Source organism: Choloepus didactylus, chromosome 4 (genome assembly GCF_015220235.1).
Source record: "Choloepus didactylus isolate mChoDid1 chromosome 4, mChoDid1.pri, whole genome shotgun sequence".
Classification (NCBI taxonomy): domain Eukaryota; kingdom Metazoa; phylum Chordata; class Mammalia; order Pilosa; family Megalonychidae; genus Choloepus; species Choloepus didactylus.
The window spans coordinates 104,026,152-104,048,034 of record NC_051310.1 but is presented as its reverse complement, the minus strand read 5'-3'; the positions used below and the strand labels follow the sequence as shown (position 1 = coordinate 104,048,034).

Genomic DNA, 21,883 nt, shown 5'->3' with positions numbered 1-21,883 from the left:
TGGAGCTTTCCAGTGGGGGGAGAGTAAAGGAAGATAGCAAGGAAGGGCTGGCTGGCTGGCTCTGGGCTCCTAAATGCCAAAGTAGCTCTTGATGGGACATGAGCCAGGTTCAGGAGTGGTGGCCTAGACCTAGGGGTGGACATGGGGACATGAAGGATGCGATCACCGGCAGGTGTCCTGGATGGACATGCAGATAACCCATCCCTTCACTACTCCCCACCCCGGATATGGGAGCCTTTTCCAGGGATCAATGTATGTGGACCTTCTCTTCTTCCCCAAGACATGTGGTTCTTAGAGAGGAAAGGAGAATGGGTCCAGGAGCCAGATCTCAATCCCAGCAGCCTGGCTTCCACTCTTGTGATTCCAGGACTAGTGTATTATCTAATAACCATAGTTAGGGTTGGAAGGCACCTATGCACCATCTAATGTTGGCGTTCCCTCTGCAGCGCTGCTGACCCATGGTGTTCGGCCTTCATGCACACACCTCTAGGGACAGGAGGTGCACTCATTCTTGAGGCAGCTGCTCCCATCTCTGGACTGCTCTGACTTAGAAAGTGTTCCATTGGGTGAAAATGAAACAGCATCCCTTTGACTTGCTGTCTTTGGCACATGCAAACACAGCCCCTTTCCACCAGGATGAATTTCTTCAGTTTTTTTGGGGACCTGGCTCCTAGTCTCTTTTCTGTACTGGTCATCTAGGTTTGCATGTGCCAGCCTCTCATGGTTCTGGGCCCACAACTGACCTGTTCTCTTTGGGAAAGGGATCTTGTGGTGGTAGGAGAGGAGGGGCTAGTGAGCCTTCAAACTGCCAAGACATGACCCATAGGAAAGAGAGCATGTAGGCTGAGGCAATCAGGGAAGGCTTCCTAGAGGAGGCAAAACTAAGGGTTTTGGGCAGTCTGAGTTTTAGAGCTAGGAAAGAGCATGGACTCTAACCTCCTCTTTTACACAGAATGACATTAAGGCCCAGAGAGTGGGTGTATCTTACCCAAGGCCACACAGCAAGCTAGTGTCAGGACTAGAAGCCAGCTCCTGACTGCCCTGGGTACTATATCCCCATGTATGTATCTTTGAAAGTTAAAGAGGATTTCTTACTTAATTTAATTTTGGATAGGTAATACAGTCACATGTTCAGAAATAAAAACATAGAGTGGTAAACAGTACATGTCTCACTCCCTATCTCATCCCTAATCTGTCCAGTTCTTATCCCCATATACCTATCTTTCTCAGTTTTTACATGTCCTTCCAGAATTCCTTTATATACTTGCAAGCAAATATGATCGTAGATACTTAATGCCACTCCTTTTTTATGCAAGGTAGCATACATATTATATTTGCATGGTACTGCGTCCTGGGCTTTTTCACCCAACAGTGCTGTCAGTATGTAGGAAACTTCCTGATTCCTTTTTTGCAACTGCATAGTGATCCTTTGAGTGGATGCATCATGCTTTATTTAGCCAATTCCCTATCGATTCATATTTAGATTGTTTTGCTATTACAAGCAATGCTACAACACATAATCTCCACCAAATAAATTTTATGAAATAGGGGTAGGAAAGTGCCCCATGTCCACAGATCCTGGCTGCCTTCTGGGTCAGTGAACAGGAAGAGAATCCTTCTTCTTTGTGTAAAGGTCTAGGTATTTTGCTGGGTCTTTCTCTTAATAAAGCCAGAGCAGATGTGACCTCTCCCTATTGGCTGCTAAGCAGTCTGAACTTGCTTTCACTTTGGTAATAGGCTTTTGGGGGTGGGAGAATGGGTGGAGAGTGGACAGTGGGTAACACTGTGAGTGCCAAGGACAGGGTTTGGCAGCTCAGGTGAGGCTGAGCTGAGGTAGGACCCATTCGCTGTCCCATGGTGAAGTGAGTTCCATCTGCTGTGCCAGAGGGAAGCCACCTCTTGGACCCACATTCCTGCTTTAGGAGGCAGGAGTTGGGCTGCTAGCTCCAACGTTCAGCCCTCTTGAAACCACTGGTTTACACTGATTGCCTAGGAAGAGGTGATGAAAAGCCACACCAAGGCTGGTTGATGGGGGCAGGGGGCAGAAGGCAGTAGCTCATGTATTTTCCTCCTATTTCTCATAGGACTTTTTTTGTAATGACAATTCAAAACTTAAATGGAAAACTGAATTTATTTTTTAAAAGTAAAAAAAACAACTATAATTCAGTCATCCTGATTTTTTTTTTTTTTAACTTAGCCCTTATGCGTGTCCAAGGCTTCATAATATTGAGGCAAAGGGGCATAGGGAGGGAGACATGGGAAGAAGTGCCAGCCGGGCTGCAGGGAGCTCGTGGGCCAAGTGGAAAAAGTCCTTTACATACCAGCAGTTTGCAGAGTCAGACACAAGAGGCGAGGGCAGGGCTCTCTGCTTTTTTTGACCATTACCCACTCTAAAAAACATATTTTACCTCTTTGCCTAAAAGGTACACACACATGCAGAGAGCTAAAACAGAAGTTTCACAAAACAAATGGTCATTATGATGTGAAATGGACTCCAGTATTTTCTATTCTGTACTATTCTGTTTTAGTTTTTAAAATGCTGATCATAACCCACTGAATCACTTTCATGATCTAATGGGTCATCAACTGTAGTAGTAACTTGAAAAATAGCTGGCATAGAGAGCCCCCGGGAGACCTGGGAGTCTGGGGAGCCCCTGTTCTCTCCTCTTCCTCAAACAGACCTGCGCTCTGATCCTGGGAGATAACTTCCCCGGTTTTGTTATCTCTCTCCTTCAGTTTTGTAAAGAGGTTGAGAAAAAGAAACTCAGGATGGGCGGGAGGAAGGGCTCCATTATAGCAAAGGGTGTGGACACCCATCTCCCCACTGAAACCGGCCAAATGAGAGAGAACCCATCCACGGCCCCGGTTCCCCTCACGTTTCCGTGCCGGCTGCCATGCTGGGCCTTCCCTGCCTTCACTCACTTGCCCGGCAGCCTCTGCTGACAAGCTCCTCACCCCAGCTGGGTGTGGCCAGGTAATTTGGGGAGTGGGCCAGACCCTTTCTACCACCACCCAGGAACATATCCCTGGGGAAGGCGTGTCCCTGGCCCTCGTGATCCTACAGTTGGGCGCCCGGCTTTTCTGGGGCAGCTCAGTTTGAGGAAGAGCTCACTCCAGCTGGGTGGGAACTCCTTCCCTCCATCTCCTGCATGATGGTGACACAGAGCTCGGGACACCCCGACACACAGGAGTCAGGATGGAAGGCAGGAGCAGCAGGCCAGGGCTGCCGGAGCCAAGGCCCTGAATCCGGTCTCCCCTTTTGGAGAGTGCCACTCGCTTGTTTCCAGCAAACAGTCCGGTGTACACATATGCAGGAGAAGGCTTGACGGGCAGAGGGGACAGCAGGAGCAAAGGAGTAGCCACTGGTGCCTGACACAGGTCACGGTCTCTGCTCCACCAACCCCCGGCCACGTAGAGAAAGATGGTGGGGAGGACTGTAAAGGAGACAGTGACTAAAGGAAATAGACAGCACATGGGGTCAGGAAGGAAACTTCTGTTTAAGAAACACAGGGTTAAAACCCTGGTCTGGGCCCTCACTAGGAGTACGACCTGAGGAAGTTATTCACCTCCCTGTGCCTCAGTTTCCTTCTCTGTAAATTAGCAATGATCGTGGTATTGTGCCTGCTTCATTGTGAGATAGCTGCTTGAAGCACTTAGCTCTGTGTCTGGCAGAGAGTAGCAATCAAAGCAGAATCTATTATTACATTATTTATTACATGGCACAGGATGCCAGGCGCTATCCTAAGCATTTTACTTGTATTAACATGTGCTAGTTTGCTAATGCTGCCAGAATGCAAAACACCAGAGACGGTTGGCTTTTATAAAAGGGGGTTTATTTGGTTACGCAGTTATAGTCTTAAGGCCATAATGTGTCCAAGATAAGTCATCAACAATCGAGTACCTTCACTGGAGGATGGCCGATGGTGTCTGGAAAATCTCTGTTAGCTGGGAAGGCACGTGGCTGGCGTCTGCTCCAAAGTTCTGGTTTCAAAATGGCTTTCTCCCAGGATGTTCCTCTCTAGGCTGCAGTTCCTCAAAAATGTCACTCTTAGTTAATCTTGGGTTGTTTGTCCTCTCTTAGCTTCTCTGGAGCAAGTCTGCTTTCAATAGCCATCTTCAGACTCTCATCTGCAGCTCCTGTGCTTTCTTCAAAGTGTCCCTCTTGGTTGTAGCTCCTCTTCAAAATGTCACTCACAGCTGCACTGAGTTCTCTCTGCCCCTCAGCTCATTTATATGGCTCCACTGATCAAGGCCCACCCTGAATGGGTGGGGCCACACCTCCATGGAAATATCTCATCAGTGTTATCACCTACAGTTGGGTGGGGCACATCTCCATGGAAATCTAATCAGCACCAAAACATTTGCCCCACAAGACTGCATCAAAGAATATGGCTTTTTCTGGGGGACATAATACATTCAAACTGGCACAAACACATTTAATCCACAGAATCCTGCAAGGTAGATATTTTTATCCCCATTTTACAGAGGCATGGAGACCCAATGAGTTTTAAGAAATTTATCTAATTTGTGTAACAGTTGTTCGGATCCAGGCAGAATTCGAGCCAAGGAGCACAGGGAAGCCAGTTTCAGCTCAGTGAAAGAATTTCCTCATGTGAGAACTTTGCAGTCGTAAGAGTTGCTGCTTCCGTTAGTAGTGAGCGCTTTGTCCTTGGAGGTGTGTAAGCCGGAACTAGGTATTGAGCATGCCTTGAGGAGGAGCTGAGCCATCTTCTGGCCCTGTTAGCACACGCAAGCACTGAAGTGGTTCCTGGCTGCCAGCAACTCAGGGGCAGCTGGAGGCAAAGTCTGGGGGGATTTGGGGAGGACTCCTCGTCCCCAGTGGACTCCTGGCTTTGGGTCAGGTCCCCTGCACCTGTGGCTGGGGGAGGCCCTGGGGAGGTCACTCACATGGAAGTCGACCACAGGCCTGGGCTCCCTAACCCCAGGCCTGCTGCCTGGTCGTTTCTGACTCTCATGTTTCCCAACTTTGCAGCCAAAGGAGGTGCAGAGGGCTCAGGTGCAGACCCCGGGGCTGGATGAGGTCCAGCCTGTGCCTGTGGTCCAGCCGGTGCCTGGAGCCCACCCTGTGCCAGTATACGCCTTCTCCATCAAAGCCTCCTCCTTCGGAGAGGTAAGGTTCTGTCCAGCCCCTGCCCGCCTTCCCGAGGGCCAAGATCCCACCAAGGCAGTAAGAGGTGGAGCTGGTGTGAGAACCCAGGCCATAATCAGCTCATCAGTGAGGAAGTGTTAGTCAGACACCTACTGTGTGCTCTTCCTTGCTCTTGGCTGCATGTTAGGAAGCTCACCTTGAAGCACGAGCCACTCCCAGCTCAGCCGGAGAGCCAGGATTGGGGCATGGAGTTTGGTGGTGAGCAGCCAGAGCCCAGTGTGTGGCAGCCTCGGAGGCCTTTGTTTGAACAGAGATCAGGGAGAGGACTTGACGGGCAGAGGGGACAGCAGGAGCAAAGGAATAGCCACTGGCCCCTGACAGAGGTCACGGTCTCCCCACCAACCCCCGGCCATGCCCCTGCCTGAGCCCAGAGCCCCTGGAGGCACCTGACCCAGCCTGTGACCACTCCACTGCACAGGAGGTCTCCAACACAGCCCCACCGCAGAAGAGGAAGTCCTGCCAGACGGAGAGCCCCAGGAAGATCGTCAAGGTGGAGTCTGAGGAGGAGAAGGAGGCCAGGTTGGCCCAGAGCTCCCCCGAGCAGCCCAGGCCCAGCACCTCCAAGGCAGTCTCACCGCCCCACCTGGATGGGCCCCCCAGCCCCGGGAGTCCCATCGTAGGAAACGAGGGCGTCCCGCCCAACAGCAACCACGTGACCGGAGAGCCTGGGGTGGCAGGTAGGGAGGCTGTCCTCCAGGGTCTGGTAGGGCCCCTCTTCTGCCTTCTTACCCCTACCCAGGGGAGCCCCAAACCAACCTGATTCCCCTGTGTGCCCTGCTGTGTGCTGTCAAGGAACAGGGCAGGAAAGCCCATGATTTGCCCAGGGGTGAGAGTCAAAACAGTTCATTGTGTGCTTTGCTGTGATTCAAGTGGGGGGAGCATGAGGAGCTAAAACCCATAGTTCCATAACTCCCTCCCCCAACACACTCCTCCGCAGCCCAGCTCCAGCACCATGTTTGCTAGTGGGTACCCAGCCTACTCCCAGAGAAGCCTTGGGTAAAGTCCACACCCATCATTTCCCCAGATTTTTCTACAAAGACCACCCCCTAAGGTATCTCACAGCCACTGCGAGGCAAGGAGTCCTTGAGCAGGAGTGGAGGTCAACCCAAAGAATCCTGGAACAAGAGAGTTCTTCCTGGATATGCTTTACCCAGAGTCCAGCTTTGTTCTTCATTCTAGGTGCCAGACTGATCCCCAACCCTGGTCACAGATGGAGCCCTGACCCAGGTTCCAGACTGAGCCCTGACCTGGTCACACACTGAGCCCTGATCTTGGTCGCACACTGAGCCCAGACCTTGGATATACACTGAGTTCTGACCCTGGTCATACACTGAGCCCTGATCTGGGTTCAGATTGAGCCCTGACCTGGATCACACACACTAAGCCTTGAGCATGGTAGCATACTGAGCCCTGATCTTGGTCACACACTGAGCCTCAACCCATATTCCCATATTATCAATGATAATAATGCCATTGATTATCAAAGGGTTTTAATTAACTAGTTGAAGCATCTTTGACTATAGACAGCACAGCTTGTGGTGCGGAGAACTGGAACAAACCATGATGCTTCTATAGAGTTGCAAAAGGTTCCAAACTAGGTGGCGCTCGTCAGGCCTGCTGTACAGGGAGCAAATTCTGAACTCAGGACCAACAGTTGAATTCACTATTCACAGACAAGGTGCAGCAAGAAATGCCAGCAACCCATTTGTGAAGAGCGCCTCTGCACAAACAGGACTGATGCACACTCGCACACCCTGTGGGTGCCCAACTGCCCCTGGCTTGGCCCCCAGGGGCCACATGGCCCACTCTCCTGCAAGGATACTCACAGGAGAACAACTTGTGCTCCAGCTGGTGCCCATCCCAGGCAGGGCCTAATGCCATCCCCCCTGCCCTGTTTCAGAGGCGCGCGTCGTGGTGATCAGCAGCTCGGAAGACTCGGATGCCGAAAACTCGGTGAGTGGCCCAGCAGCTCGGCCCAGCACTCCTCCCCTGCCTCCCCTCATTCTGGGTCCCAGGGGGCACAGCCACAGCAGGTGACCCTCAGACTCACCCTGCACCTGGGGAATTTTCTGGTGGGGCAGTGAGTCCTGAGCTGTCTGGAGACAATCTCCAAATGCCCACTGGGAGCCTGGACTGCCCCAGCTCTCCCTCCACACCTGTGGGGGGAGCCCCCCGTAGTCGTAGGTATTCTTCCAAAATGCTGGTAGAGTGTTTCTTTACAGAGCCCTTTCTCTTTTCTGGACTATCCGATGCCTTTGTCTGGAGCTTCCTTATGTATTTTCTGTCCTCTGAGTTCTTAGCAAGAGCTGGACAAAAATCCCTTCCCTGGTCAGTCCCAGCCAATGAGGCCATGTAGGGGTGTGAGGTTGCAGGGGCCAAACAAGCATGTTCTGACGGCATGTGACCTTGAAAGTCATCCCTCAAAAAAACAAGTAGCCTTAGGGACACCAATCCCTCTGTCCCGGAGGTGTGTTACTAAAGGCTGGGCTCTCACCTGTCCAGGGGAAGTGGGACCTGGATAGAATGAAAGGTGGGACTGGGTGGCCCTTGGGCTCCCTTCCAGCCCTCAGTCTGAGGTTCTGTATTGGAAAGCACACGGAGCCCTTGGAGACCGCTGAGCCACACTCCTCGACAGCCTGCCCCCTGCTGAGAGCACAAGGAGCATCCCGCCCCCGTCGGGCCTACTGTCTGCCCCATGACACATGCCGTCCCTCAGCCGGGCCTCCCTGCCATCCTGCCAAGCAAGCCGCCATCCCTGATGCCTGGTCTCCCAGCCAGCCTGCCAGTCCCCAGGAGCTTGTCGTCATCCACCGTGGGATCTGCTTCCCGTCGCACAGGGTGGCAAGAGTCAGCCGCCTTCGCCCAGGCTTCCGCTTGCCCTTTAGTGTTTTTGGTTCCCCCGTGTGGACTCGAACTCTCCCTGCAGCCCAGGCCACCACCCCTGCCACCACAGGGCCTCCCCCCAACCCGGCCGGTTCCCAGGAGCCTCCTGTCCTCCACAGGGCCAGCTTCCCGTCCCACCAAGGGCGCAGGGCAGTGCGTTCCCACGTCCGCTCCCTCCGGGGCTCCCAAGTAACCCAGTGGCTCCAAAACTTTTTCGCCCTCCGTCTCTCCTCAGGGACTTCCCAGATTGGTGCCTTTCCCAAGGGAGCTGAGGGGGCAGGGGAAGCACCCCAGATTCTTAGGGCAGCACTTCCCCCCAGGGATTCTGGCAGAGCCCCCACAGAGGATCCCCAAGTCTGATTCCCACTGGAAGTCTCTCCAATGGCTTTTCCACCCCTGCTCCCTCCCAAGAGTCCCCTCACCCTGCCCTAGGTACCCCTCAGACAAGCTCCCCTGAGAGCCCCCCATCCTGTAAAGTTGCTGGAAGCCATCCTCTTGTCACCTGGTGGCCAGACATGCCTGCCCTGGTCCCTGCATCTCCTCCATCCCATCTGCCAGGCCTCACCCATGGCACCTAAAGGTCCTGCTCATGGTGGTCCTTCAATAAACCCTGCTCCATGAATGAACTAGGCTGAGAGCATGGCTGAGATCCAGGCTCCTGTCCCTCACATTTCTGGGTCTCTTTGCCCAAGAAGGAAGCTTCTCTCACCTTTGCATCCTCCTGAGTTCTGAGTCCCCTCCAATGGTGTAGCCTCCCACTGCCCCCCACCCAAGCCTTTCCAGTGGGCCTCTGCTGGGCTCTGAGTCCATGGGGGTAGGGAGTGTGCCTATCCCAGGACCTGGCAGATGTGACTGCTCAATAAATATTTGTTGAAAGATCACCCTTGCGAACCCTTATTCCATGACCATCAGAGTCCCTGATGGACTTACCGCATCCCTGCACATGGTTTTTGTCCCCTCCACTGAAACTTGGTTCTCCTCTGAGGATTATGTGTACCCCCTTTCTCCCATGCCCTGTGAGCATCAGAGGTGGGAGGTGGGGTCAGGGGCCTCTTGCCTCATGGACTGTTCTGTCCCCACCTTCTGGTGAGAGCCCCTGTGCTTTGAGGTGTACCACGCTGTACCCAGCTCATCTCAGACATCCTCATCTAGGGAAGTCTGGTCCACCTGCCCCCAGGTTGCCTCTCCCCATCCAAGTCCTGCCTTCTTCCTGGATGATCTCAGCATCCATCCCCCAGCCCCTCTGCACCTTGATCTCTTGGGGCTCTTCACCTCATTCCACATCAGCTGCCAGTCCCACGTCCACACCCTGGACCTCACCATCAGTGAAAACTGCCAGTCTCTAAAATGTCCCGCTCAGACCTCCTGGTCCTCGAGCTCCCCATCAGAACCTTGGTTCGTTGACTCTCTTGGGTACTCCAGCCTCTCTGCTCTCTCCCTCCCAGCTCCTCCTGTCTGCGCTTCTCTCTAGCCGGCAGGGTCCACCTTTTTGGCCAATCTTCTATCAGGATCTCGGCTTTCTCCCTGGCCTTCCCGTTCATTGGTCCTGCCAGGCAAAAACACAACCCCGGAAGGATTCTGTAGCTTGCCTCCTCTGCACTGCCACCTAGAGGCTGAACTTTTGGAGAAGTCAGGCTGCTGGAAAATGACAAGTTACTGGCCCTAACTTCTAAGGGCTCCTTGGTGCTGCCGTACAGTCTCTGGTTTCCTGCCGCAGCATGCTCACCCGCTGTCCACAGCAGCCTGTCCATACCTAGTTCCTCGTTCCGGCCCTCACTCCAGCAGGTGATGGCTTCTGCTGCTTCAGAGGACAGGAACCCTCAGATGGGAAGGGGACGGTCAGTGTCCTGCTGCCTAATGACAGATTTACCTGCCCCTGTTGTGTCCTTTCCCCTGTCCTGTCTCCTGGGGTGGCAGAGACGTTCGTCTCTCTCTAGGTCCCACCCCAACTCTTTCCCGACCCAGTCTCCCTGCAACCCTCACTCTGTCTGCTCGTCCTCATCTCTCCCACATCCTCAAAGCCTCCCATTTCTTTGGAATCACCACTGAACCCCCTGAATAAAGGCTTTCCCAGCACAGAAAACTCCACTCCATCTCCCACCCCTCCCCTTGTTTGCTCTCCAACCCTCTCCCCTCCCCTGTGGCTCCTTCTCACCACGGCCCAGCTCTTCCCACCAGCACCGCCGTGGCCTGCGTGCCACAGAGCCCAGTGGTCACGTTCTGCCAATATTCTTGACCAGCACTGGACACTGTTGACCTCTCCTTCTCACAAGACGTGGCCTCCCTGGGGTTCAGACACCGTAATTGCCCTTGAGGCTTTCCTCCTGCAGCTCTGCACACTCCTCCCTCTCTTTCAAGTTCCCTTCTTTGTTCTGTTAAATGTTGGTGCTCTTTAGGCTTCAGGGCTGGCCTTTTCTTTTTCATCTACATATTTTTCCCGGGTGACGTCAACCACACCTGTGACGTCACTTACTTCCCAGGGGTTGCTGCTGCCCAGCGCTCCCTCCCGCCTACCGGACCCGTGGCCTTCTGACATTTCCCCTTGGATGCCCCACAGCCTCCAACTCATCTCCTCTTCCTCACTTCTCAGTGACTCGCCGGCTGCCCAGCTACACAAGCAAAGACCCTGGGGACACCTCCTTTTCTGTGATTATTCCTCGCTTTTGATCCATTCTTGAGTTTTGTGTTTCTATGTTCTAAATTGCTCTAAAACCTGGGCTCTTCTTTTCAGCCTGTAATCTTGATAATTAAAGCTACACTGACCCTGGGTAGAGGTAGAAGGAGGGGACAGAGAGATGGGAAAAGGGTTAGAATGCCGAGAGTCTCATCAGACATCACAGAGAGTCTGGGGAGGACCTGAAGCCAGCAATATTTGAGGGGGGTGGGTAGTCGTCGAGGCAGGAAGGGGGTTGTCAGTCTAATCCTCTGCTCCTAGCAAGGAATCAATAGGGGATGTTCTGAAATTAATCAAGGAAGGAGCTATAAACACATTTTCGTTTGTGAAGAATTAAAAAAATCAGAAGCAGTTGCTACTGAACAGGTCTGGAAATGCAGAGAGAGCCAGAGAACCAACTGCTTTTATGTATGTATTCTTTAGATACACATGTTTAAAATGAATCATTATAGGAGTCCCAGACTTTTAAAATCAAATCTTTACAAAGAAAACAAATTAGGTTATCTCATGCATTTCTTGCCCACCTTCCATGCCACACCCCCCCGGCAGACCCCCGGGGCCCCTAAAACACTCAAGTGTGCTAGGGCATGTAGCCAACCCCCCACCCCACCTCTGCTTGGGCTTCAACTGTCCATTGTGGAATCTGGACAGGTCTGGGGGCCCTTGATGCCGGCCTGCATGGGGAGGTCTGTGAGAGATTCTGCTTGTATGAGAAGGAGCCTTCTATAAAAGATGTCGGCCCTGCTGGATGAGGTAGTGGGGCTGAAGAGTGGGCTATGGGTGGAGGAGCCAGTCCCAGGCCTGAATGTGGAGTAGCTGGGGTGAGGACCGTGAATAAAAACTGCTACAGTGGGTCCATTATGCCTCTGCATGGGCCCTTGTTGTGGGCTCCAAAGCAGAAAAAGAAGGGGGTTCTCACCCACTTTTGCCACAGATGACCACTTTTGCCATGGCAGCAGCTGGACCAAGAGGAAGCAGGAGGGGGCCCAGCTGAAGTGGCATTGGTGATAGGCAGAGGAAGGGAGGCCCTTAGGGAGCAGCTGATCAGGGAAGGGGCTGGGGAGGGTGCATATCCAAAAAAGAAGCAGGTGCTTAGCTGAGCAAGTAGGAGCCATGTGCCCCCAGGGGCCACAGCAGCCTGCCAAGGGGCCAGACGGTGGGCAGAAGGGCAGTAGCAGCCACAAGCTGGCTAATGGGGTGACGCAGTTCAGAGATCCAGATGGGATACCCCAAGGCCTTCCAAAATTTGCAAGAACTGGGGTCTGCAAAAATAGCATTGCACATCTTACCAAACTGATCCCAGCTGTGGGCGACTAAGGACATTCCTAGGAGCTTGGGAGCTCTTGATAAGCATTAATGTCAGATTCTGGGTATTTTCAGGTGACTGGTTGCTGTATATCCAAGAGTTCGGCTCATATCTGATTAACTAATAACTAAACATAGAATGAATCCATAATTAGGATTATGATTCTCAACCCTGGCTGCATATTGGAATCAGTTGGGGAGTTTTAACAACTACAGATTTCCGGGTCACACCCGCCGAGATTCTAATTTAATTGGTCTGGGATGCAGCCTGGACATCAAGAGTTTTTAGCTACTGATGGCACAGCCAAAGAAGAGAACCACCAAATTGGGGATTCAATTGCATATCCCTGTTGGAGGAATACAGCTCATTTGTCTGCAGATCAACCTTGAGTGGAGGTGGTATTTACATACTGGGATGTGACACAGCTGGTGAGTGGAGAAACTGTGCCTTGTCAGATAAACCATAGATGTTGGGAGTGGGGTTTAACTGTCAACCCAGCTGCTTCCTAAGGATGCCTTTGGTAGCCTGCTAGACTTGCCATGTTGACTCGGTGTACACCTGACCTGCTGAGGCCAGAAGAGCTCAGATGAGGATATAGCTGAGAGGTATAGCTTGTGAATCAGAATGCATGTGTATCCTCATAGCATATGTATCCTGAAAAAATCCTGGATCCCATTTGGCTCGGTCTGAACAGTTTCATGTTTAAAAAAAAAAAACAACAGAAATCACAGTCCATTTATGACATATAATAAAATAACTTCCAGCATTTAATTGCATCTTTCAAAGAATATTAAATATTCATAACCTACAGCAGCATTTTTTTCTTCTTTTTCTGCTGTTGATTCATTTACTCAAGTAAATCAGTTGATCTTTGAGCCCACTATAATGCAAAAAACCAAGCACATAATCTAGTTTATCATTATCAGTAATTTTTAGGATTTTTTTTATTTTGGTAAAATATGCATAACACAAAATTTACAATTTTAATGTCTTTTAAGTTTACAATTCAATGGCATTAAGTACATTCACAATGTTGTCTAGCCATCACCACTATTTCCAGAACTTGTTCATCACCCCAAACAGAGACTCTGTACCCATAAAGCAATAATTCCCCATTCCTCCCTCCCCCCAGCTCCTGCTACCACCTAAATCTTTCTGTTAGTATGAATTTGCCTATTCTAGATATTTCTTATAAGTGGAATCATGCAATTTTGTCCCTTTGTGTCTGACTTCTTGTTTCTCCTTGAATAACGTCTTCAAGATTCATCCATGTTGTTGCATGTCTCAGAACTTCATTCCTTTTTATGCCTGAATATTATTCCATTGTATGTATAGACCACATTTTGTTTATCCATTCATCAGTTAATGGACACTTGTTTTGTTTCCACCTTTTGGCTATTGTGAATAATGCTGCTGTGAACATTGGTGTACAATATCTGTTTGAGTCCCTGTTTTCAATTCTTTGGGGTATATTCCTAGAGGTGGAATTGCTGGATCATATGGTAACTCTATATTTAACTTTCTGAGAAACCACCAAACTATTTTCCATAGCAGCTGCACCATTTCACATTCCCACCACCAACACACAATAGTGCCAGTTTTTCTGCATGCTCGCCAACACTTGTTTTTTTGTTTTTTAAATAATAACCATCCTCTTGGTTGTAAAGTGGTGTCTCATGGTGGTTTTGACTTGCATTTCCCTAATGATTAATGATGTTGAGCATCTTTTCATGTGCTGATTGGCCATTTGTATATCTTTTTTGGAGAAATGTCTATTAAAGTCCTTTGCTGATTTTTAAATTGGATTGTTTGTCTTGTTGAGTTGGAATTCTTTGTATATTTTGAATATTAACTCCTTTTTATATATGTGATTTGCAAATATTTTCCCATTCTGTAGATTGTCTTTTCACTCTCTTGGTGTCCTTTGATGCAGAATGCATAAAGGTTTTTAATTTTATGAAGTCCAGTTTATCTGTTTTTCTTTTGTTGCCTGTGCTTTCAGTGTCATATTTAAGAAACATTGCCAAATCCAAGGGCAGGTAGTTTTTCTCTATATTTTCTTTTTAGAGTTTTATAGTTTTCGCTCTCAAATTTAGATGTTTAATCCATTTTGAATTAATTTTTATATGTGGTATAAGGTAAGTATCCAACATCATTCTTTTGTATGTGGATATCAAGTTTTCCCAACACCGTTTGTTGAAGAGACTGTTCTTTCCCCATTGAATGGTCTTGGAATCTTTGTTGAAAATAATTGACCTTGTAAGTGAGGGTTTTCTTCTTGGTTCTCAGTTCTATTCCATTGGTCTGTATGTTCATCCTTATGCCAGTACCACATTATTCTGCTTACTATAGATTTGTAGTAGGTTTCAAAATTGGGAAATGTGAGTCTTCCAACTTTGTTCTTTTTCAAGAATGTTTTGGCTATTCAGGGTCCCTTGAAATTCCATATAGATTCTAGAGTGAGTTTTTCTATTTTCTTCAGAAAACACCATTGACATTTTGAAAGGATTGCATTGACTCTTTAGATAACTTTGGCTGGTATCATCATCATAACAATACTGTCTTCTAATCCATTTATTTAGGAATTCTTAATTTCTCTCAGCATTGCTTTGGTTTTCAGTGTACATGTCTTATGCCTCCATGGTTAAATTTATTCCTAAGTATCGTATTCTTTTTGATACTAGTATAAATGGAATTGTTTTCTTAATTTCCTTCTTGGATTGTTCATTGCTAGTATGTAGAAATACAACTGATTTTTGCATGTTGATTTTGTGTCCTGCAACTTTGCTGAATTCATTTGTTATCTCTAATGGTTTTTGGGGGCTGCGGACCCCTTTTGATTTTCTACATGTAAGACCAGGGTATTTGTGAATAGAGATTATTTTACTTCTTCCTTTCCAATTTGTATGCTTTTTATTTCCCTGTCTAGAACTTCTAGTACTATGTTGAATAGAAGTGGTGAAAGAGGGTATTCTTATTATCTTGTTCCTGTTTTTAGGGGGAAAGCTTTCAGCCTTTGACCATTGAGAATGATGTTAGCTGTGTGTGTGTTTGTTTTTGTTTTTCACATATGGCCATTGTTATGTTGAAGAAGGTCTCTTCTGTATTAGTTTCCCAGGGCTTCCAAAACAAATTAGCACAAACAGGGTGAGTTAAAGCAACAGAAATTTATTCTTTCATGGTTCTAGAGTCTAGAAGCCTGAAATGAAGTTGTTAGCACGCCATACTCTCCTTGATGACTGTAGGGAGAATACTTCCTTGTATCTTTCTGGCTTCTGGTTGTGGTTTGTAATCCTTGGCACTCTGTGGCTTGTAGCTGCAGAACTCCAGTTTCCTCCTCTATCTTTACATTTTTGTATCTGTGTCTCTTTTTGCCTTCTTATAAGGACATCAGTCATATTGTATGAAGGAATGTTTTCATTTCCTAGCTGCTTAAAAAATACCATACAATGGGATGGCTTAACAATAGAATTTTTTGGATCACAATTTCAGAGGCTACAGGGCTTGCTTCCTCCTGAAGTTGGTATCTCCTGGCTGTCTGGCAATTTCTGTGTTTCTTGTCTTCTCCATCACATTGCAATGCACATGGCGGTGGCTTCCCCTTTCTTTTCCAGGTTTTGTTGACTTCCAGCTTCTTACCTCTCCTGTGGCTTCTCTTTCTGTGTCCAATTTTCTTTGTTTACAAAGACTTCAGCCATATTGGATTAAGGCCCACCCTCATTCAGTTTGGGCACACCTTAACTAATAACATCTTCACACCTGCAGGACCAAGGGTTGGGACCTGAACATGGCTTGTCCCCAGCAAGGACCCATCCTATTCAGTATGACCTCACCTTAACTAATTACATTTGCAATGACCCTATTTACAAATAAGGTCACATTATGAGGTACTAAGGAGTTAGGACATATCATTTTGGGGAACACAATTCAACCCATAACACATTCTATTCCAAGTTCATTTAGTATTTTCATCATGAAAGTATACTGAATTTTGTCAAATGGTTTTTCTGCATTAATTGAGATGATCATGTGCATTTTTTCCTTCATTCTATTAATGTGATGGTGTATTGCATTGATTGATTTTCATATGTTGAACCATCCTTGCATTCCTGGGATAATTTCCATTTAGTCATGGTGTATAATCCTTTTAATAGGCTGCTGAATCTGGTTTTCTAGTATTTTCTTGATGTTTTTTGCATCTATATTCATAAGGGACACTGGTCTGTAGTTTTCTTTTCTTGTGATGTCTCTGGCTTTTGTATCAGTATAATGCTGGCTTCACTGACTGAGTTAGAAAGTGTTCTCTCCTCTTCCATTGTTTGAGTGTGAGAATGATTGGTGTTAATTCTTCTTTAAATGTTTGGTAGAATTAACCAGAGAAACCACTTGGTCCTGGGCTTTTCTTTGTTGGGAGGTGTTTTGTTACTGATTCAATGTTTTTATTTTTATGGTAAAAGTAAAGGGAAGGAACTGATTTTCTATTTCTTCTTGCGTCAGTTTTGGTAGTTTGTGTGTTTCTAGGAATTTGTCCATTTCATCTAGGTTATCCAATTTGTTGATGTACATTTTTTCATAGTGTTACCTTATAATCCTTTTTCTTTCTGTAAATACATCCCCACTTTCATTTATGATTTTAGCAATTTAAGTCTTCTCTCTTTTTTCTTTTTTTGTCAATTTTATTGCTCTTTCCAAAGAGCCAACTTTTGGTTTCATTGTTTTTCTCTATTTTTCTATTCTCTATTTCATTTATCTCTACTCTAAAATTATTTCCTTCTTTTTGCTAGCTGTGGGCTTAATTTGCTGTTCTTTTTCTAGTTCCTTAAGGTATATAATTAGGTTATTGGTTTGAGATCTTTTTTTTAATATAGGCATTTACAGCTATAAATTTTTCTGTCACTGCTTTTGTCACATCCCATAAATTTTGGTATGTTGTGTTTTCATTTTCATTTGTCTCAAAGTATCTTCTATTTTCTCTTGTGATTTCTTCTTTGACCCATTGGTTGTTCAAGAGTCTCTTGTTTAATTTCCACATATTTGTGAATTTTTCAGTTTTCCTTCTGCTATTGATTTCTAGTTTCATTCCATTGTGTTTGGAAAAAATGCTGTGTTTGATCTCACTCTTTTTATATTAATTAAGACTTATTTTATGGCCTAACATATGGTCTATCCTGGAGAATGTTCCATGTGTACCTGAGAAGAATATGTATTCTGCTACTATTGTATGGAGTGTTCTGTGTATGTGTGTTAGGTCTAATCAGCTTATAGTGTTGTTCCAGTCCTCTATTTGCTTATTAACATTTTGTCTAGTTGTTCTGTCCATTATTGACAGTGGGAATATTGAAGCTTACAACCATTACTGTAGAGGTTTCTATTTCTCTCTTTAGTTCTATGAATTTTTCCTTCATATATTTTGCTGCTGTGTTGTGTATATGTTTATGTTAGGTATGTATATGTTATATCTTCTTGATGGATTGAACCTTTTATCATTAAATAATGCCCTTCTTTGTCTCTTATATATTTTTTTTTACTTAAAGTCTTATTTGCCTGATAATAATATAGCCACCTAGATCTGTTTTGTTTACTATTTGCATGGAATATCTTTTACCATCCTTTTACTTTCAATCCCTTTGTGTCTTTGTATCTATAGATGAATCTCTTGTAGACAGCATATAGGTGAATTATAGTTTTATCTCCAACTTTTAATTGGAGAGTTTTAATCCATTTATATTAAAGTAATTACTGATATGAAGGACTTCTGTCATTTCACTATTTGTTTTCTGTATGTCATATATTTTTTGTACCTCAATTCTTTAATTACTGACTTTTTGTGTATTTAGTTGATTTTTCTGTAATGTACAATTTTGATTCCCTTTTGCTTTTCTTTATATTTTTAAAGTTATTTTCTTAGTGGTTATCTTGGGGATTACAACTAACATCTTAAATTTATAACAACAAAGTTTGAAGAATACCAACTTATTATCAATAGTATGCAAACACTCTGCTCCTATACATCTCCATCCTTTCCTCTTTATATTTTTATTGTCTCCCATTACATCTTTATAGCTTGTGTGCCCATTAACATAGATTTGTCATTATTTTATGCATTTACCTTTTAAATCATGCATTAATAAGGAGTAGTTACAAACCAAAAGTGCAATAATACTGGCTTTTATATTTACCCATGTAGTTACCTTTACCAGTGTTCTTTATTTCTTCATATGACTTTCATTTCAGCCTGGTGAACTACTTTCAGCATTTCTTGTAGGGCAGGTCTACTAGTAACAAACTCTCTTAGCTTTTATTTATCTGAAAACGTCTTAATTTCTCCCTCATTCTTGAAGTATAGTTTTGCAAAATATAGAGTTCTTGGTTCAGTTTTTTTTTCTTTCAGTTCTTTAAATATGTCATCCCACTGCCTTCTGGCCTCCATGGTTTCATATGAGAAATCAGCTGTTAATGTGTTTCAGTGTGGATCTTTTTGAGTTTATCCTGCTTGGAGTTTGTTGAGATTCTTGGATGTGTATATTCCTGTTTTTCATCATATTGTATTAAAGGAGTCAGCAGGGTTTACTTAGAGAAGACAGATTCCATATTTTCAGGACAAAGGACATTTCCATGACTATACAAGGGAAAATGGCCCCAGAACAAAGGAAGACTCTAAAAATGAGATTCTAGTGGCCACCATAAATGACCTTGGTATGAAGATGGTGGTGGGGGGTAGCCTAAAGATACAGCCATGCAGCTCTCTGGGGAGCTCTACTCTTGGAAGAGCAGATACAGAGGTGAGAAAATTATGGCTTTAGGTTGGACTCGAAGGCCTGAAGGACCATTGCCAGAAACTCCCAAGTTCCAAAAGGAAAGAGACCAGTGGAAACACTCAGAGTCACAAGGGGGCTTTTGCATTTGTGCTTGAAGCAGAAAGAAGAATGAAGAAGAGAAAACCCAGTGCACCATGTCAGTGGGTGGCAGAAAGGACTTGGCCAAGGGGACCTGTCTTCAGCCATTGGCAAGAGGAAGCTCAGGCCCGGGGGGTCATAGCCAGGAAACCCAGCTCCTTCCACCAGCCCAAGTATGAGTGAACTACCACTTTGTGAACAGGATAGACACTGGAAGCCTGGAGACAGAAAACAACTTGATTCTCCCAAAGGAGAAGAAGACAGAGTCTACAGTCCACCAGCCAGCACCTTTATGATGATTCTTCATAAAAAGCTCCTTATAGGAAGGAAAGGGAGCGGTAATGGTGATCACCCAGAGCAAGGCATGTAAAATCAGCTGTCAGCAGCACAGCTGATCAAGGATATGTAGATCTCTTATGTGTAAAGAGCAAAACCAGCTGCAGATAGATTTATAGTGAATGTTTCTGTCAATGACTGGGAGGCAGTTGGTGAGCCTCAGATGGGTCTATGAAATGCAAATAAAGACAAAATCAGCCACTCTGAAAAATCAAGCACATTTTAATTTGCTGGTGGGCAGTATGACTTTCTTCCTGGCTGAAGTTTATTGAAAACAAATGTTTCACATAGACAGTAAAAGTGCTAAGGGGGATATGCTAATCATCTCCCAGGCCAGGGACACTAGCCAGAGGCCAGAGTTAATGGAGGCCTCAGATACCCTGTTTGATACCAGTGACACCAACAATGCTGGGCTCTGTCCCAGCATTGCCACCAGTTGGTTCTGTGACAATGGCCATGTCTCCTTGTCCCTGGTCGCTGGCTAATGTCCACAGGTGAGATTCACAGGATAGTTCTGAGCTGACCACCAAAGGCTGGACATCTGGACTTGGCAGCTGTCAGATGTTGAGCAGTTACCTCTGCTTTATCATGAGAGGCTCAGTCTCTCTCCATAGCTCCAGCTCCTCTGGAGAATCTCACGGCTGGAGCCCCCTTCTCCTCCCCATCCTCAGCCCCATCCCCAAATCTCTCAAACGGACTTCCTGCCAGGTTCTTGTTGTTGGAGAGAACAGAGCATCGAGTGCCCAGCCTGCAGAAATCCTGAGCAGCTGGAGCATGGATGGTGGATGAGAGGAGGGCCCGGGCAGTCTGCAGACTCTGAGGCTTCTTCCTCCACTGCTCCCTCACTGCAGGGATCTGTGTGCCTGCCTAGATGTGACTTTCCAGAGACTGATCAGTCATTCTCCGCCCCTTTGTGCACAACCCTATCCTCTGCTGGCTTTGGGAACAAGAAGAGCCAGGCTCCTGGCACCCTCCAGAGAAACATCTGGGGTTCCAGGCAAGGCCCCCTCATCCTGTCCCAAGTTCATGGTGATTCTTGTAAATCTGCTCAAGGAGCTAAATTAGGAGCAGACCCCTCAGGCCTGCCACCACGGCAGCTGGCTCCTTCCCTGAGCCTCTGCACCCAGCCTGCTCCCCCATGCACACTCACTAACATATTCTCTCACACTTTCACACACTTATGTCAACACTGGTTCACATATTTCACACTCCCTTATGCACACAGAGGCATACCCTTTACCACTCACATTCATTTCCACACTCATGCTTTTATGCACACACACTCTTGCCAGAGTGATCCCATCCTCGCACCCACTCACTGATGCAGGCACACCAGCTCACACACTCAACCCTCACACACTCACATGCATGTCTCCCATCTGTTTGTGCACACATTTGCACATTCTCTTGTGTGCATACACTCACTTGCACACACACATGTTCCCTTTCCCAATAACATACCCTCCCTCGTGCACACACACACACATGCACACACTACACACACTTGCTCATAGACTCACACTCCCATTGCTGATGGGTTTCCTCTCACCTTCTGAACCCCTGACCTGTTGGTTTCTTCTGTGTTGCAGTCCTCCCGAGAGCTGGATGACAGCAGCAGTGAGTCCAGTGACCTGCAGCTGGAGGGCCCCAGCTCCCTCAGGGTCCTAGATGACAGCCTCGCTGACCCCCAAGCCGAAGACAGGCCCCTGGTTTTCTTTGACCTCAAGATTGACAATGAAAGTGGGTTCTCCAATGGCCACCCCCTCCCCCTTTCTAGCTTAGCCTCTCCCATCTGTGAGGGAGAGCCCTGGACTCTGGCCTGTGCCTGCAGCCAGAGGGTCGGGTAGAGCTCTCGGCCTCACTTGTGGCTCCCAGGTATATCACTTGGTTGTTTGAGAAGGGACTTCTGCCTTGACCAGGGTCGGAAGTGTGCCCACCTCAGGGGGCAACCCTTCCACGAGTTAACCTCTGACAGTGCTTTTCTCGGGGAGTCTTGGGAACTCTCTTCTACATGGAGACACCATTTGTGAGCTCATTGCTCTGAGACCAGTCATTCAAGCAAGGCCTTTGGCTGTGACTGCACATTCTTGAGTACAGAGCATCCCCCAAATGGCTCCACAGGGGACCAACAGAGCCAAAGTCACAGAGAGCTATGACTCCTTCTCCCAGAAGCCCTCTACTCCCCACAGTGCTTGCCTTGGCCCTGCAGTGCCCTTTCCTGAGCCGGAAGCCCCAATCCCTGCCTTGTGGCACACAACAGGGGCTAACCCAGCTGGACAGAAGTGGCAGGAATCCTCTCAGGGCTGGGAAGCCATATGTGGACCCCAGGGGTGGGCTGTGGGCTGGGCTGAGCATGGAGGAGACTGAGTGGGCCTGCTCCCTGCACCCCAGGGCTTTGAAAGGGCTGAAGGCTTGAGCTAAGAGGTGGGATTGGAAGCCAGGAGGCTGGGGGGAGAGGCCTACAGAGAAACATCAGTGGGCATGAGTGGGCAGGAGGGACCTGGATCCAAAGGGCTTGGTGAACTTTGGGGAATGTGGGGGGTGATGAGGAGCTGGAGCCCAGCAGGTGAACAGTGGCTGTCTGGAGGGAAGCCGGCCTCCCTTCTGACCCCTGTCCC

The 21,883-nt window shown here is 47.4% G+C and overlaps 1 protein-coding gene across 5 annotated transcripts in view; it reads left to right on the top strand.

Moving 5' to 3' along the window:
• Positions 1-21,883, top strand: part of PML (PML nuclear body scaffold) — a 42,884-nt gene that overhangs the window by 17,987 nt on the left and 3,014 nt on the right. For 2 of the 5 annotated variants that reach the window (XM_037833448.1, XM_037833449.1), the window contains exons 5-8: positions 4,994-5,131; positions 5,589-5,847; positions 7,071-7,123; positions 20,855-21,005. In XM_037833448.1, the coding sequence (XP_037689376.1) occupies positions 4,994-5,131; positions 5,589-5,847; positions 7,071-7,123; positions 20,855-21,005 (601 nt within the window). Of the gene's footprint in view, positions 1-4,993; positions 5,132-5,588; positions 5,848-7,070; positions 7,124-7,733; positions 8,935-20,854; positions 21,006-21,883 lie in introns of those variants that run through there. The other 3 variants (XM_037833447.1, XM_037833450.1, XM_037833451.1) reach the window with 3 other exon arrangements.